The sequence below is a fragment of the Hyaena hyaena genome, unplaced genomic scaffold (genome assembly GCF_003009895.1).
Source record: "Hyaena hyaena isolate Hyena2069 unplaced genomic scaffold, ASM300989v1 scaffold_785, whole genome shotgun sequence".
Taxonomy (NCBI): Eukaryota; Metazoa; Chordata; class Mammalia; order Carnivora; family Hyaenidae; genus Hyaena; species Hyaena hyaena.
The window spans coordinates 275,954-293,873 of NW_024081420.1; the positions used below are offsets into that span (position 1 = coordinate 275,954).

The 17,920-nt window shown below is 35.9% G+C and overlaps 1 protein-coding gene across 2 annotated transcripts in view; it reads left to right on the forward strand.

Annotated features, from left to right (window-relative positions):
* The first annotated feature begins 1,010 nt into the window (after window positions 1-1,010).
* ZNF385B (zinc finger protein 385B) overlaps window positions 1,011-17,920 on the forward strand; it is a 319,758-nt gene continuing 302,848 nt past the window's right edge. Inside the window, exons 1-2 of one of the 2 annotated variants that reach the window (XM_039219068.1) lie at window positions 1,011-1,143; window positions 1,815-2,132. In XM_039219068.1, the coding sequence (XP_039074999.1) occupies window positions 1,817-2,132 (316 nt within the window). In that variant the 5' untranslated portion in view covers window positions 1,011-1,143; window positions 1,815-1,816. The remainder of the gene's footprint in view (window positions 1,144-1,814; window positions 2,133-17,920) is intronic. The other variant, XM_039219069.1, reaches the window with a different exon arrangement.

A 17,920-nucleotide genomic window follows, 5' to 3' on the forward strand; every position in this document is an offset into this window, starting at 1 on the left:
CACATTTTAGTTATAACTGAATTATTTTCTGCAACTTAACTATGGAAATTGCTTAAACATGATTTATATATAATTTGAATAAATTTTATAATAAATTTTGTGAAATGGACTTCCTTAAAATGGTGGCATCTGGATAAAATATTTATGGGACAAGCAGTTTTTACATATTGAAATTAGTAATTTTCTGACAACTCATTGAAGATTAGGATTTAGTCTATGGCATAATACATAATGGCACTCTGTAATAGGGGGTAGGGGTATAAATAAGGTGGGGTTTTTTTTGGCACACTGTATACATAGAATCAACCTCTATCTTTATGGTCATACCCTGTGCTATAATTCATTTTCTAAATTTTAAACATTTAATAGGTAAACACTCCAAATATGGAATAGTCTGTAGTTGATCCTTTTCATACAGCTTTAAGTCAACATGGATCAACAGAATGACTCAAAGCCAATGTCATTCCATCTCTTGAGTTATTCCCACAAACAAAAGTCCCTCATAAACCATGATCCTTTCTTTATTTGAAGTATTCATCCCTCATGGCAAAGGACTCTTCAGCCAATCTGAACTGTGTGTGTGTGTGTGTGTGTGTGTGTGTGTGTGTGTGTTGTGGAGGCATCTTGTGGGACTGAACCCTTAATTTATGGGATCTGATGCTATCTATCTCTGGGTATATGGTATCAAAATTGAGTTATACTGAAGGACACTGAGCTGGTGTTATGGAGAATTGCTTGGCTTGGGGAAAAACCTCCATACATTTGGTGACCAGACGTGTCAGAAATAAAAAGCCAAGGCCATCATCATCCCCCAAGGTCCTTGAAGTACTGAAAAGTCTCCTTTAAAACCTTCATTTAAGTTATAATCTATCAGTATGCCCTTCTCTAACTAAATGAAGGAAAAAAATCAGCACTTTAAAATTGTATCTTAGTCTGCTCTCCTCTCTTTCTAGTTTGCCATTTATTGTATTTCTTTTATTTTTTATTTCAGATGTTCTGCATTTCAACCTCATCAAAAATTAAATTGATATTTATGGGCTAATCTGGAAACCTAAATACAGTTTGTTTCACTACAACTATAAGAAAGCATGTTCAAATTCCCATTGGCTGACTTATAAAGAGGCTTTTGGAACACAAACTAATGTAAGTTGCACATATACTGTGTTTTAATCTTTGTTTCCACCTCCTCCCCTGGTTAGGGTATGTGACTGTTGGCAGGTGTGCATGTATTATATATACCTTTGTGTCTATACACACATACCCCTTTTCACAATTCTGGGTCAATAACATTTACTCTTTCCTTCAAAAGGTATTTAGATGCCTATTATGTAAAAAGTATAGTTCTATGCCTAGAGGACATCCAGAAATGAAGTTATTGCCCTCATAGGGGTAATAGTCTATCAGAGAAACACAAAGATTAAATTGCACAACTACGTATGAAATGCATAGGATCATAGATGCTCGGAAAGGCAGTCACATAGTACTATATGAGCTGAAAACCAGGATCAGATGGGTTGCCTGGAGACGGTAGTCTTCCAGCTAAGATCTAAGGGGTGGGCAGGATTTAAAAGGGCAATAGAATTGGGAGATGGAAGGAGGGTTGGTCAGGAATGAAGTAAGAAGCACTACAGACAAAAGAAAAATGTTCAAAGACCGTATTTGTTCAATTAGGTAGCTGTGATGATTTTCAAAGAGTATCTGTTGAGTAGCTGGGAGACTTTTAGCTTAAGCCATATCATGAAAATTCATTGTAATCATATTAGAAAATCATAAAGCATATATTTTGCAAGCATTTGTACTTTTTTAAATTTCAGGTATGAAGTACTCATTAAGCCCTAACAACTACCCTGAAGATGGTATTATGAATATGGCAACTTTTCTACGGGGCTTTGAAGAAAAGGGAATAAAGAATGACAGGCCTGAGGATCAGCTGAGTAAAGAGAAAAAGAAAATTCTGTTCTCCTTCTGTGAGGTATGCAACATCCAGCTGAACTCTGCAGCCCAGGCACAGGTCCATTACAACGGTAAATCCCACCGCAAACGAGTCAAGCAGCTAAGTGATGGGCAGCCCCCACCACCAGCCCTGGGCTCTGGGCAGCTGCTGGCCAGCCCCAGCACCAACACCAGCGCAGGTAGGTGGAAAGTTCCAGGGCTCCATGTGCTACTTGGAGAGATGCCACTGTTCTAGAAAGTGAAGGATTTAGAACCTCTTTCACCATGAAACTACCACCACAATAATATGTATTCTTTTCCCCACAGGTAATTCCAAGAGCTGTTTGTTAGTTCTCTAGAGTGAGTGAGTGAATGTGTGTGTGTGTGTGTGTGTGTGTGTGTGTGTATAAAAAATTCATACATATTAGATACAAACATTGCACACACACACACTTTGTGATTGTAGACTTGGTCCTTATTCTCATAGAGTGTGAACATTTCCTAATGTATTTTGAAATGTGTTTAAAATAGACCGATGATGTCAGTTTTTTCCCCCTCTCTGCAAAATTAGGCTTTCTTAGGTTTCCTTCATCTGCTTTCTATAGGGTAGTGTACTACTTGATAGTACATAAAAAGCTACAGCTTTATTTATAACATCCCATGGTGCAGAAAAGGAGCATTAATCTTGAGTGTTAGACATGTTATATTCTTTTAGGGAGTTGGCAGCAGCAGCCAGTGGTGTTCTAACAATAGGAACAGGCATTGCCAAAGCCAACAAGGCTTACCTCTGTGCTCTGGCCTACTGCAAGCACCTTCCTGCCTTATCTCTCACCTCTCACTCTGTCCTGTAGGCTGGGTAGAGGCAGAAGCTTAGGAATTTTCACATTTCCCACACTCTGAATTTGAGAAACGTTATTTCAAATCCTTTATCTTAGGCAGCCCTTCCTCCTCCACATTCCTGGTCATTGGATATCTTCACTAGGACACAACTAAAGAAAATGTGAAATTTACTGTTATCCATGGTGAAGATCTCTACAAAAAGGGGGTGTACTACCCAGATTTATGTGGGAGGTCAAGATAAACTTCCTTATAAACATGGTAGAAGAGCTCTAAACTCCACTCTAGCAAACTCTTCATTCATCCTGCAGTGTGATGACGCAGAGCAGCCATTGGTTGGAATTTCACTTGGTGCTGTTACATAGTTTCTTATTTTGTGAAGTTATGCCATGGTCCATATTAGGCTCCACTGAAAGTTGTGTGTGTGCTATCAAGACATAATTTTTATATTTCAAGCTAAATCTAACTACTTCTTACTTCTTAGCACTTACTTACTTCTTTAATTTCATTAAATTCTTTTCCCCAGTCAATACTTAGCGTGCTGTGAAAGAACTTAAAGGAACTTTGAGGTTATAAGATACACATTCATTATAATAGTGAAAAATTACATTTCCATTTTGTCTTTATTTGTTATGATGATAATATAAATATTAACAGATGCATTACCGTATCTGTATTTGCATATTGAAACAGAGTTGATGTCAGGTTAAAAATTGATTTATTTAGTCTTATATCTGAGTCAGAGAGCAAATAGCCCTGAGTAAAGATTTGAATTGGGTCTGTTAGAGCCCAGATATCTATACCTAGATTGAGATTAACCTGTGACTTTTAATTCATGATAATAATAGCTAACATTAACTGATCATATTTTATGGGACATTTTCTGGTCATTTATAGGAATTTTCTCCTTTAATCTTTTCATCAACCTTGAAGTCGTTACTACGATTATCCCCAATTTTCAGACTAGGAATAGAGCACAGAGAAAGGAAATAATTTGGCATGGAAATGGAAGATCCAGAGTTCCAACCATATTTCATTAATTAATAGTGAAGCCGTTATTCTTTGTCACTACTTTGTTGCTGTTTTCTGGGATGCAGTAATACTCAGGTTAATTTCAAACCTGTGTGTTTGATATATTTGTGGTCACAAATGGTTACTATCATGCCATACTGTCTCACTTTGATGGGTTTTGAAATTATACATGTAAAGCTCCAACTCATGAGTTTCTCCATGCTAATGAAATTAGATGACATAAATAAATTTAGCTAAAAGGTACACAGAATATTATGGATATATTCTATAAGTAAAATATAGTTCATCATCTAATATAAAACAATATTAGGATATGGGAAAATGGGTAAGAAAATGAGTCAGCTTTTCAAGTTTTACATAGATATAAAGGACAATTTTCATATACAGATAACATAGTCAATTAACCATTGTCAGAAGATGGGTTTAGCATATGACGAAGGCAAGCCAGTTAATATCTGGAAGTGGTTAACATTAATACCCTCATTTGAAAAAAATAGTAGGTATAACAATGTCTTTTTCTCTTTCAAATAGAAATTAAACATAGATGTGTGTATGAAGATTATTATGACATGATTTATGATTCCAAAATATTAGGTGTATCCTGAATATCCAATAGAAGAAAGGTTACATACATTATGGTATATTTATAAGATGAATAGTAGAAACTATAGGCATTAAAAATTGTATTTGGGTTGTTCATAGCAGCACTCTCCACAATAGCTAAAACATGAAAAGAGCCTAAGTGTCCATCAACAGATGAATGGATCAAGAAGATGTGGTTTATCTATACCATGGAATACTACATGGCAATGAGAAACAATGAAATCTGGCCATGTGTAGCAACATGGATGGACCTTGAGGGTGTTATGCTGAGCGAAATAAGTCAGGCAGAGAAGGACAAATATCATATGTTTGCACGTATAGGAGGATTAGGAGGAACTTGACGGAGGAACAAGGGGGAGAAGAAGGGCGGAAATGGTGGGGGAAAGGGAGAGAGGCAAACCATGAGAGACTCTTGAATGCTGACAAAAACTGAGGACTGATGGATGTGGGGGGGAGGGGGGGATGGGCATGGAGGAGGGCACTTTGGGGATGAGCACTGAGTGTTATGTAGAAACTAATTTGACAATAAACTATTTGTAAAAAAAAAAAAAAAAAAAATTGTATTTGGGGGCCACCTGGGTGGCTCAGTCAGTTAAGCATCTGACTCGGTTTCAGCTCAGATCATGATTTCATGGTTCATGAGTTCAAGCCCCATATCAGGCTCTACATTGGCAGTGCGGATCCTGCTTGGGATTCTCTCTCTCCCTCTCTCTCTGCCCCTCCCATGATCTCACCCTCACTCTCTCTCAAAATAAATCCATAAACATTAAGAAATTATATTTTTGAAGAATACTTAAGGACAGGAGAATCTGTCCACAAGCTCATGATAAGTGAAACAGCAGGCACTAAAGTGGACTATGCCTTAGTGCTGTATGTGCCTGCATACTTCTCTACTATTTAGAGTCTCAACTCACTGAGGAACAAGCCTGTCATGGTTTTATTTTTTCCAGTCACTTTCTTTAGTTTTGATCTATCAAACGTCTGTTTCTTGCTGGATAGCAGTTCCCTTAACACTTTCTCAGCCCATAACTTCTCACTTTTGTATATTCAGTGGGATTCTGACTTGAATGATTCAGCTCTATTTATAAAAAACATCTATGTCAGAGTCAGATTAAGATTTGACTAGATAGACCCTGGAGTTTAGAGTGGAGGATGGGACATGGCTGGCCTCCAGTCTCCCCTGCTTTGGCCTGCCCTTCTGCCCGGGAGGGATGGGGGAGTGGAGGTGGCCTTACCTAAGAGCTTTGACAAGGTTGCAATGCTCTTCTTGGTAGGGGATTGTTATTCTGGTTGTGTCTGTGGGTCACAAGTACTACTAACAGGCCCTGTGGATGAGGAACTCCCCCAAAGTATCCCTTAGGCATTGGGAATCCCTGAAATTTAGTTGCAGCTCTCACCTTACCCCCACGTTGTAGCAAAAGACTCCCTTCCTCAACTGTGCATGCTTTAATCTCCCACATTGTGGCAGTCTGGTAAGAGTGTATCCTCTCTTCTTATCTAGGTACTTATCAACTCTTAGGGCTTGAGAGAATGTGCAAAATACATCTGACAACTAATATTCCTCTTCAAAACCTGGAGCTGCTGGGGCATGGGCAGGTAGAAATGGAGTGGGGTGTGGGGGACCTCACATTTTTCTTGCCTGTTCAGGTAGCACAGGGGAGACTTGGAAGTCCACTGACAAAGTAGAAACATAGTCAAGGAACAAAGTGTCACTGTCTCTTTTTGCCCATTGCTTCACTTTGGGGAGTGTTGTGGGCTGAGTTTTGGAATCCTAATCCTCAGCACTTCAGGATTTGTAAGATTGGGACTTTGTAAAGTAAATTAAGTTAAAATGAAGTTTTTAGGGTTAGGTTGAACCTAATTCAATATGACAGATATCCTTGTAAAAAGAGGAAATTTGGACTAACAGACACACAAAAAGAAATGATGTAAAGAGACACAGGGAGAAGACAGCCATTTACAAATCAAGGAGAGAGGTCTGAAATCAGTCCTTTTCTCAGTCTCCAGAAGGAACCAACAGTGTCACACCTTAATCCTGGACTGCCAGCCTCCAGGACTGTGAGATGATGTATCTCTACTATTAGGCCACCCAGTTTGTGATGCTTTTGTTACAGCAACCCTAACAAACTGGTACACAGAGAAAAGTGGTAGCTCATTTTTCCTACAAAAGAGAAAAGATTTTTTAGTAGAGGTAGCTTTCCAAAGACCTGTCCATTTCAGCAGTAACTTTCTTCTCTCTGTCAGCCTCATTATAGTATAGGGGTAGGGAGGGGTGAGTGTGGGGTCCATAGGGTGGTTGTTGAAACTTAAGCCATTTCTCTGGATAAGAAGTGACTAACCCCTAACCACTGGCAGTTCTTTCACTAAACTTAGAATTCAAAACCTTTAAATCTCAGCTTCTGGAAGAACAGGAAGACTCTTACAGCACAGCTAAAACCATTCATATGTGTGTTTGTGTGTGGGTGTAAATGTACCAATGTAGTTTTTTTCCTGAGCAAGGAAATCATTATGAGTAGTAGCAAGATCCTTTTCCCAGCGCCATCCCTGGTCAAATATTGTAAGAACACTCTGGCTGCAGAAGGGAGAAATAGGTAATGCAAAGAGAGCTTAGGTAACTTAAGTCTACATGGGAAGGATCCTTACTCCTTTACCCATCAGTACCAAGGGGTAGGTGGAAATAGCAGAAACCACAGATTAGTCTTGGTTCCAGACAAAGTGGTTACATGCTTTGATCCCTCAGATCCCTCAGAGGGTCTAGAGAGACAGTAAGACAGTGTTATTTCTGGCCCCAAGCAAGGGTAGGCAAATAGAACTGAGGCATTCTTCTGATTTCCTGTGAGCTTAGTGAGCACAGAGGCTCCTGGGTGAGCCTGGGAACCACAGAGGGGCATCTGAGAAGAGCAGGGATGCAGTTTATCCTGCAGCCTGGATTAGGCCCAGGAAGAGACAATGTTTAAGTCTGAAGGCAGGAAAAAAACTATGTCCCAGGTCAAAGGCAGTCAGGCAGGAAGCATTCCATCTTACTCTGGAAAGGATCAACTTTTGTTCCATTCAGGCCTAAAACTGACTGGATGAAGCCTGCTCACATTAGGAACAATCTGCTTTACTCAATTTATATATTTACATGAGAGACCAATCCAAAATTCGCAGAAACACCAGAATAACATTTAACTAAATATCTGGACACCACATGGCCCAGACAGGGTTTGACACATAAAATTAATCCTCACACTGTCATTTTCCAAAGTTGTATAAATCATATTTGATGATTAAAACAAAATTATAACTCATTTGATACTCAATGCTATTTAAAAATAGGGAAGTTTAAGGGACCCAAATGTAAGTAAGATATCTGTATTTCTTTTGAAGTATTTAAATGCAGATGCCAAGAGACTGTGATAAGTATGTATATTGTAATATCTACAACAACTACTCCGAAAGCTTTACAAAGAGATACAATTAAAAAGAATATAAATAAATCATGATGGAGTACTACAAAAACTTTCAGGTAACTCACAGAACAAGGAAAGATAAACATAGAAATGAGAACCAGAGGAAATAAACAGGAAACAAATAATAAATGGCACACTGAATAACATATTAACAATTACCTTATATGTAAGTAGTCCAAATATAAGCAAAAGATAGAGATTTCCAGAGAAGATTGAAAAAATTACCCAGTTATATGCTACCAACAAGAAACTCACTGTACAATGATATAGATAGGTTGAAAGTAAAAATATAGAAAAGAATATGTCATGCAAACAGTAATAAAAATAAAAAGCATAAACATCTATATTAATTTATGATAAGATAGACTTCAGAACAAAGAATATTATTAGAGACAAAGAAAAATATTGCATTATGATAAAAGGTTCAATCCACCAGGAAGACATGATGATTCTAAATGTTCATGTACCAGTTATGGTTGAAGACTTCAACAATTCTCTCCCAACAGTAGATAGAATTACTAGACCAAATTATCATCAAGGATAAAGAATGTCAGAAAAATATCATAAGGCATCAGGATTTAACTAATTTATTTAGAACTCCATCCATCAACAGTAGAACACGTATTTTTTTCAAGTGCCCATGGAACATTCACTGTGATACCGTATTCTAGGCCATAAGACAAACTTTAACACATTTAAAGAAATTATAGTCATACACAATATGATTACAATACATCTCTGACCATAATGAAATTAAACTAGAAATTTATAGAAAACCAACAGGAAAATAACTTATCTCTTAAATAATCCATGAATCAAAGAATAAAGCTCATAGGAAATTTAAAAAAATAGAATATATGAAAGTGGAAAAATGACATATCAAATTATGTGGCAAGTAACTAAAACACTGCTCAGAAGAAAATTTATAGCATTAATTGCTTATATTTGAAATGAGAAAAGGTCTCCAATAAATAAGCCTCCTCATTAAGAAGCTAGAAAAGAAGAGAAAAAATAAACCTAAAAGAAGCAGAAGGAAAAAAATAATAAAGTTCAAGTTCAGAGATATCTGAAGTTGAAAATAGAAAAACAATAGAGAAAAATCAATGAAACAAAAAACTGTTTCTCTGGGGGAAAAAAAATCAATGAAACTTATAAGCCCCAAGTAATACTGACAAAGATTAGAAAGAAAGAAGACACAAATGATATAGGTTATATTACTACAGAACTTGTAGCGATTAAAAAAGTAATATGAAAATACTACAATCTGATGTTCAGAAATTTGATAAGTTAGAAGAATGCATAATAAAGCTCCGCCAAAAAAGAAATTTCTAAATCTTACTAGAAATTACAGGATTTTACTAGAGAATTGTGCCAAGCATTTAAAGAACACCAACTTCGGGGCACCTGGGTGGCTCAGTCATTTAAGCCTAATTTTGGCTCAGGACATGATCTCACAGTTCATGAGTTCGAGCCCCATATCAGGCACTGCTGGCAGTGTGTAGCCTGCTTGGAATTCTTTCTCTGTCTCTGTCTGTCTTTCCCTCTCACTCACTCTCTCTCTCTCTCTCTCAAAATAAAGAAATAAACTTAAAACAAAGGTTTAAAGAATATAAATTGTATACATTTCTTCCAGTAAATAGAAGGGGAGAAAGACTCTCTAACTTATTTTATGAGGTTATTATTACCCTGATACCAAAATCAGACAAAGACAATATATATATATTTTAAAAAGCTACAGACTAATCTCTCATGAACTTAGATTCAAGTTCTCAATAAAATATAAACACACTTAACCCAGTAATATATAAAAAGAATTTTACACAATGACCAGATTTGTAAGACTGGTTCAACAATTTGAAAATCAATAATATAAAACATCATATCAACAGCTAAAGAAGAAAGATCACATGAACACAGCAATTGATGAAGTAAAAGAATTTGAGAAAACTCAACATTCGTTTATGATAAAAACTCTCAGCAAGTTAGGAATAGAGGGAAATTGCCTCAGTTTAATAAAAGAGCACTACAAAAAACGTATAGCTAGCATCTTACTTAATGGAGAAAGACTGAATGCTTTACCCTAAGATCAAGAGCAAGATAAGGGTGGGCAACTTAGAAGAACTAGATAAATCCCTAGAAACTTACAACCTCCCCAAATCAAATCAGGAAGAGATAGAACATTTGAACAGGCAAATTACCAGTAATTAAATTGAATCAGTAATCAAAAAGCCCCCAACAAGCAAAGGTCCAGGACCAGTTGGCTTCACAGGTGAATTCTACCAAACATTTAAAGAAGAGTTAATATTGATTCTTCTCAAACTATTCCAAAAAATAGAAGAGGAAGGAAAACTTTCAAATTCATTCTATGAGACCTGCATTACCCTGATTCCAAAACTAGATAACAACACTAAAAAAAAAGACAGAGCTACAGGCCAATATCTCTGATGAACATAGACGCAAAAATCCTCAACAAAATGTTAGCAAAATGAATCCAACAATATATTAAAAAAATCATTCACCATGATCAAGTGGGATTTGATCCTGGATTTCAAGACTGGTTGGTTCAATATTTGCAAGTCAATCAATGTGATACATCACATCAAAAGAGAAAGTATAAGAATTATATGATTATTTTAGTAAAAGTAGAAAAAGCATTTGACAGTGTACAACATTCATTCATAATAAAACCCCTCAATTCACTAGGTTTAGAGAGCACATACCTCAACATAATAGAGGGCATATATGAAAAACCCTCAGCTGATATCATACTCAATTGGGAAAAACTGAGAGCTTTCTTCCAGAAGAACAGGAACAAAACAAGGATGTTCACTCTTACCACTTTTATTCAACATGGTACTGTAAGTCTTAGCCACAGTGGTCAAACAAGAGAAAGAAATAAAAAGCATCCAAGTAGGTAAGGAAGAAATAAAACTTTCACTATTTGCACATGAGAAAATCTTAAAGACTTAACTCAGTTTATATATTTAAATGTATAAAAACTACTAGAACTGATAAATGGATTCAGGAAGGTCACAGAGTACAAAATTAATGTACAGAAATCCCTCGCATTTCTATGCACTAATAATGAAGCCACAGAAAGAGAAATTAAGAAAGCAATTCCATTCACTATGAAACAAAATAATAAAATACCTAGAAATAAACTTAACCAAGAAGATAAAAGGTCTGTACTCTGAAAACTGTGTAACACTAATGAAAGAAATTCAAGATGACAAAAACAAATGGAAAGATATGCCATGCTCATGGACAGGAAGAACAAATATTGTTAAAATGTCTTATATTGCCCAAAGCAATGTATATCTTTAATGTCATCACTATCAAAATACCAACAACAGTTTTCACAGCACTAAAACAAATAATCTGAAAATTTGTTTGGAATCACAAAAGACCCTGAGTAGCCAAAACAATTTTGAGAAAGAAAAATGAAACTGGAGGTATCACAATTCCAGATTTCAAATTACATTACAAAACTGTAGTAATGAAAACAGTATGGTACTGACACAAAAATAAATGCATAGATCAATGGAACAAGATAGAAAGCTCAGAAACAAACCCATCATATATGTTCAATTAATTTCCAACAGAAGAAGCAGGAATATGCAATGGGAAAAGGACAGTAATATCTTTAATAAATGGTGTTGGGAAAATTGGACAACATGCAGTAGACCAAAACTGGACCACTTTCTTACATCATACACAAAAATAAACTCAAAATCAATTAAATATATAAATGTGAGACCTGAAACCATAAAAATACTAGAAGGGAGTACAGGCAGTAATGTCTCTGACATCAGCCATAGCAACATTTTTCTAGATATGTCTTCTAAGGCAAGGGAAATAAAAACAAAAATAAACTATTGGAATTTCATCAAAATAAAAAGCTTCTGCACAATGGAAGAAACAATCAGCAAAACTAAAAGACAACCTACTGAATGGTAGAAGATATTTGCAAATGACATATCTGATAAGGGTTAGAATCCAAATATATAAAGAACTTATAGAACTCAACACCCAAAAAAACCAACCCTATTAACTACAAAATGGGCAGAAGACACGAACAGACATTTCTCCAGAGAAGACCTACAGATGGCCAACAGACACATTAAAAGATGCTCAGCATCACTCATTATCAGGGAAATGCAAATCAAAACTACAATGAGATATCACTACACACCTGTCAGAATGGCTAAAATAAAAAACACAAGAAATTACAAATGTTTGTATGAATATTGAGAAAAAGGAACCCTTTTGAACTGTTGAAGGGAAGGCAAATGCGTGCAACCACTGTGGAAAACAATATGTAGTTTCTTCACAAAGTCAAAAGTTTAACTACCCTATATGATCCAGTAATCCTTCTATTAGGTATTTACCCAAACAATACAAAAACACTAAGTTGAAAGGATATATGCACCCCCATGTTTATTGCAACATTATTTACAATAGCCATATTATGGAAACAGCTCGCGTGTCCATTGATAGATGAACAGCTAAAGAGGATGTGGTACCATGGGAATATTATTCAGCCATAAAAAGAAAGAAAGCTTGCCATTTGTAATAACATGGATGGAGCTAGAGAATATAATGCTAAGTAAAATAAGTCAGAATTACAAGTATGATGATTTCACTCAAATGTGGAATTTAAGAAACAAAACAAAGAAAAAAGGGAGAGAGACAAACCACATGACCGATACTTAACTATAGAGAACAAACTGATAGTTAATAGAGAGGTGGGGAAGAGATAGGTGAAAGAGGTGAGTATTAACAGGGATTAAAGAGTATACTTATCATGATGAGCACTGAGCAATGTATAGAATTGCTGAGTTAGTATATTTTACATCTGAAACTAATATAATTGTTAGGTTATATATTATATATATATTATATATGTTAACTATACCAGAATTAAATTTTAAAAATTAATAAAATTAAAAAAGAGCAAGATAAGGGTGTCCATTCTCCTCTCGTTCAACATAGTACTGGAAATTCTAGTCACCATAATAAGGCAAAAATAAATAAAAGGTGTACAAATTGGAAAGGAATAAGGCTGTCTCATTTCAGGTGACATTACGGTCTATGTATCAATTCTAAAGAGTCTATGAAAGAATTCCTAAAACTATTAAGTGAGTTTAGCAGGATTTCAGGATGGAGAATCAACACAAAAAATCAATTGCATATTTATGTACTGAAAATAAACATGGAAACTGAAATTTTAAAACAATATATTCACATATAATAAAATACTTATATATACAGTTTAAAAATATAAAGGATCTATATGCTGCAAATTACAAAATATTGAGAAAAGATGTGAAGACCTAAGTAAATGGAGGAACATACCATATTCAGGGATTGGAAAACTGAGCACAGTTAAGATATCAAGTCTCCCTAAATTAACCCATAGGGTTTACACAATTCCTATCAAACCCCCCAGCAAGGGGTTTTGTAAACATAAACAAACTTATTCTAAAATTATATGGAAGAACTCAAGTTCTAGAATAGCTAAATCTTGACAAAGAAAAATAGAACAGGAAAAATCTGTACCCAATATCAAGTCTTACTCTATAGCTAAAGTGATCAAGATGGTGTGATTTTAACAGAGGTATAGGCACAAAGATCAATGAAAAGAGCTACAGAACCTGGAAATGGATTACACACATATGCTCAATTGATTTTTGACAGAGACACAAGGGCATTTCAATGGAGGAAAGATAGCCTTTTCCACAAATGTTGCTGGAGCAATTGGACATCCATAGATGGGGGGAAAATAAAAGGAAAGAAATTTCACCCAAAGTTATGCCATATACAAAAATTAAACCACAGAGTGCCACAGATTTGCATGTAAAACATAAAAATACAAAAACTTTAAAGGGAAAAAAATAGAATAAAATACCTGTGATCTAAGGCTAGGCAAAGAATTATGACTTAGCACCAAGAACAGGATCTGTAAGAGAAAAATGGATCAATTGTACTTCATACAAAATTAAAAACTTTTGCTTTGTAAACCATGTGAAGAGAATGAAGATATAAGCTACAGATGGTAGAGAATATTTGTAAGCCATATATTCAACATAGGATTAATATCTAGAATATATGAAGAGCTCTCAAAACTCAACAGTAAAAAATTTAAACAATCAATTATGAAATAGGCAAAAGATCAGAAGAGAAATTTCACTGAAGAGGATATACAGATTAAAAGATGTTCAACATCATAAGTCATTGGGGAGATGCAGTATAAAATGACCAAGAGATTTAATATATATCTATGAGAAAGACTAAAGCAAGAAATAGTGAAAATACCAATGTTGGCAAGGAAGAGGAGAAAATGGATTACTCATACAGTGCTAATGGAAATGTAAAATGATACAGCCATTCCAGAAAATAGTTGGGAAGTTTCTTATAAAACTAAACATACACTTACTATTCAACCCAGCAATTGTAATCTTAGAAATTTATTCCAGGGAACTGAAAACATATTCCCACAAAAACCTATATATGAATGTTTAGAGTAGCATTATTTATAATAGCCAAAAACTATAAGCAACTCTATTAGTTTCCTGAGGTGTCTATAACAAATAACTACAAATTTGTTCTAAAACAATAGAAGGTATTCCCTCAAAGTTCTGGGGTCTAAAAGTCTGAACTTTGGCAGGGCTGCATTAATCTTCAGGGGCACTACAGAGAATCCATTCCCTATATTCTCCACCCTCTAGAGACTCTCTGGGCAATCCTGGGCTTGTCGCTACATGACTCTAATCTGCCTGGGCTTGTCGCTACATCATCTTCTCCTCTGTGTCTGTGTCCTCTCCTCTTTGGTCTGTTTCCAGTTTCCACCTACTTCTCTCGTATAAGAACACTTGCAGTTGGATTTAGGAGCCACCGAAGAATTCAAGATTTTCTCATCTCAAAATCCTTAACTTATATCTGCAAAGATCCTTTTTTCAAATAAGCTAATGTTCCCAGATTTCCAGGATTTGGTGTGGATATCTTTTGAGGCTGAAATGTTAAATTGTAGTACATCTTTACTTGGAATACTACTCTATCATAAAAAGGAATAAACTACTGATATACACAACAACTTGGATGAATCTCTAGGGAATTATGCAGAGTGAAAAAAAGTCAATCCCATAAGGTTACATTCTGTATGATTCCATTGTGCAAATTTTTTTAAATGACCAAGTTTTAGGAATGGAGAACAAATTAGTGGGGTTAGACATGGGGACCGATTTCAGGAGGTAAGTGGGTGTGATTATGAAAGAGGGATTATAAGGGATTCTGTGGTGGTGGTTATGTGAACCTACACAGGTGATAAACATATTCACAAATGAATACAAGTAAAACTGAGGAAATCTGAATAAGATTGGTAGTTGGTATCCATGTCAACATCTAGACTGTGACATTATTCTATAAGTTTACAAAATGTTTAACCTCAGTGGAAGCTAGGATGAGTTCAAGGGAACCCCTTGTATTTTTCATACAACTGCATGTGAATCTTGAACCATCTCAATAAAATTTCAGTTAAAAACTCATAATAAAGGTGACTACTAAATTACCCAGTCTTCTAGTAGCATCATTAGAGATGATGATGAACACAAATTTGGGGGTTTGGGTTTTTACATATTTTCAAGTTGTCCACAGAGATTAATAAAACACAGTTTCTTTCTCCTAAGTGTCCAGATATATATCTAAATAAATGAATGACAATATGATATGCTAAGAATGATTATAGATCCATATTTAAGATGGATGGCACAAAGAAAGGAATGATTAACTTTCCAGAGGCCAAGGACAACTTCCCAGAGAAGGTGGTATTTGTGGTGAATATTCAAAGATAAGTTTCAGGTTATTCAAGGAAAAGCAACATTCCAAATAGAAGCGATGGCAGTGTAAATGCATGTAGGAACAAACTAGAAATAGTTTATTATTAAATGAAAAAGAGGGAAGATGCCTCAGGCAAAGTAGAAAGTAGATACAATAGGAGAGTCTTTGTCCCATGGGAGCATAGGAAAACAACAGCTGCCCAAACACATATAAAAAATCAGGGACAACTGCTGGAATTCAGGGTTTTCCTAAGCTCTTCTATACCATTCTGGTTCACAACAACCAGGAGCCCCTGCTCCCCCTCATCCCCCCACCCCCATCTAATCCAGACTTCTCAGCTTGTTGTTGTTTCCCTAGGATACCACATGATTGTGCAGAGATTATTTTCTACAACCCACATACAGCTTCCTAAATCCAGATAAAACTGACCACATTTGTTCTCTATGTATGGTGGCTAGTGATGCTCACCTTGCCCTCTGCTATAAATATAAAGGCTGGGACCTATTCTTTATCCTCAGTGCCTATTGCTGTGATATTTCCCCACCATTCCTATGCCATTTACCACTCTAATTCTCTGAGGGGGATTTGAACTGTAAAAATTTCAAACAGTTGATGTGTGAACTAATTGTCTAATTCAGCGGTTCTCAAATTTTAGCATGCATCAGTCTCACCTGAAGGATGTGTTAGAATGCAGATTGCTGGGCTCTCTCCTCGAAGTTTCTGATTCAGTAGGCCTGGATTGGACCTGAGAACTTGCATTTCTAACAAATTCTCAGCAGAAGCTCCTGGTGTGAAATCATATGTTGAGAATACCATTTAACCCACTGAGGAGAATTTATACCCAGAAAAGGAACCTCTAGTATTAGATAAACCTGTAATTAGAAATTAGGAAAGAGAAGGGTGGCCTTCTTGTGTTCCTTGTCTTCTCCTGTTGCATCCACTGACCCATGGAAATAGATGGTATCTTGAAATTAGAGTGATATAGCCCACCAACCCTATCAACCAAATCTTACCTCTAACTGGGAGCTTTATAAACAACTCTGTACATTCTACAGCATCATAAACAAAGTGAAGGTAGACCCAGAGGCTGTGGTTAAGTGGATGAATGAATCTTTACCTTGTGCCACATATTGTGCTAAGGAGATTACCTTATTTAAATTCTCACAACAGATTTATGAGGAAGGTATTATTATTACATACAATGCAAATAAAGAATGAAGAGGTTAGGTAGCAACCAGAAAAGGCAAGGCTGGGATTTGGAATAGGTTGGCCTAATTCTGTGGCCTGATTCCTTACCATGATATTATTGCTTTCCATCTATGAATATAAGTTATAGGTTGGGCAGAAACTGTCTAGTTTGTACTTATAGGTTACTGCTCAGACAGTGTACCTAATGTGGAAGTTGAATCAGAAAAGAGAAGCTGTAAATTCTCTCTCTGAATATGCCACCATTGCTGCTGAGAGGCTTTCCCCGCATATCAGTTAAGGATACATGATATTCTGATACCCACCCTGTCCAATCAGATGTATGTAAATCACCAGATAGAGTAATAAATGTTCACTTCACATTTTATTCTCCTTGTATTTTCAAGGAACATTTATTACCTGTCATGGAGAATCGAATTGCCCCCATGGATTATGGTGGATGAGAGTTGATTGTATTCTAAGGTTTTTTTTGAACCCATATTTCCTCGGAATGGGAAAGAATTCTTTCATAGGGTGTGACTTCTAATCCTGCAGTTGGCACTCATCTGGCACAAATAATATTTAAAATGATGAAAGGTCGGCCCAATTTATGATGGTTATGCTAAACTGCCATAGGAGAGACACTTTCATATGTGATTTGAGGTGCACTGGAGATAAGGGTTATCATGGAAAGTCTAAAATAATGACATTAGTTTTCACAATGCAACACAAGTCTGACTCTCCTCACGTTATAGATAAGAAACTTAGAAAGATTTGGAGGCCCTTCCAAAGGTCACGCAAGGATTCAAAGTCTAAGATCTTTCTAGCACTCTGCATTACCTCTTTTAACTTTTTGCAACAAATCCTTCACAAAGTAAAAATGAAACGAATTTATGATTACTTCTGTGTTATCTAATGTTTGGTTTTCCTGGTTGCTACTAACTGAACTGCCCATTTTCTTTCTCACCTTCAATTAATTCTAAACAAATTTCTAATCTCATTGCAGGTTAAGCTTTTAAGATTAAACAAGAGTTAATCAAGCA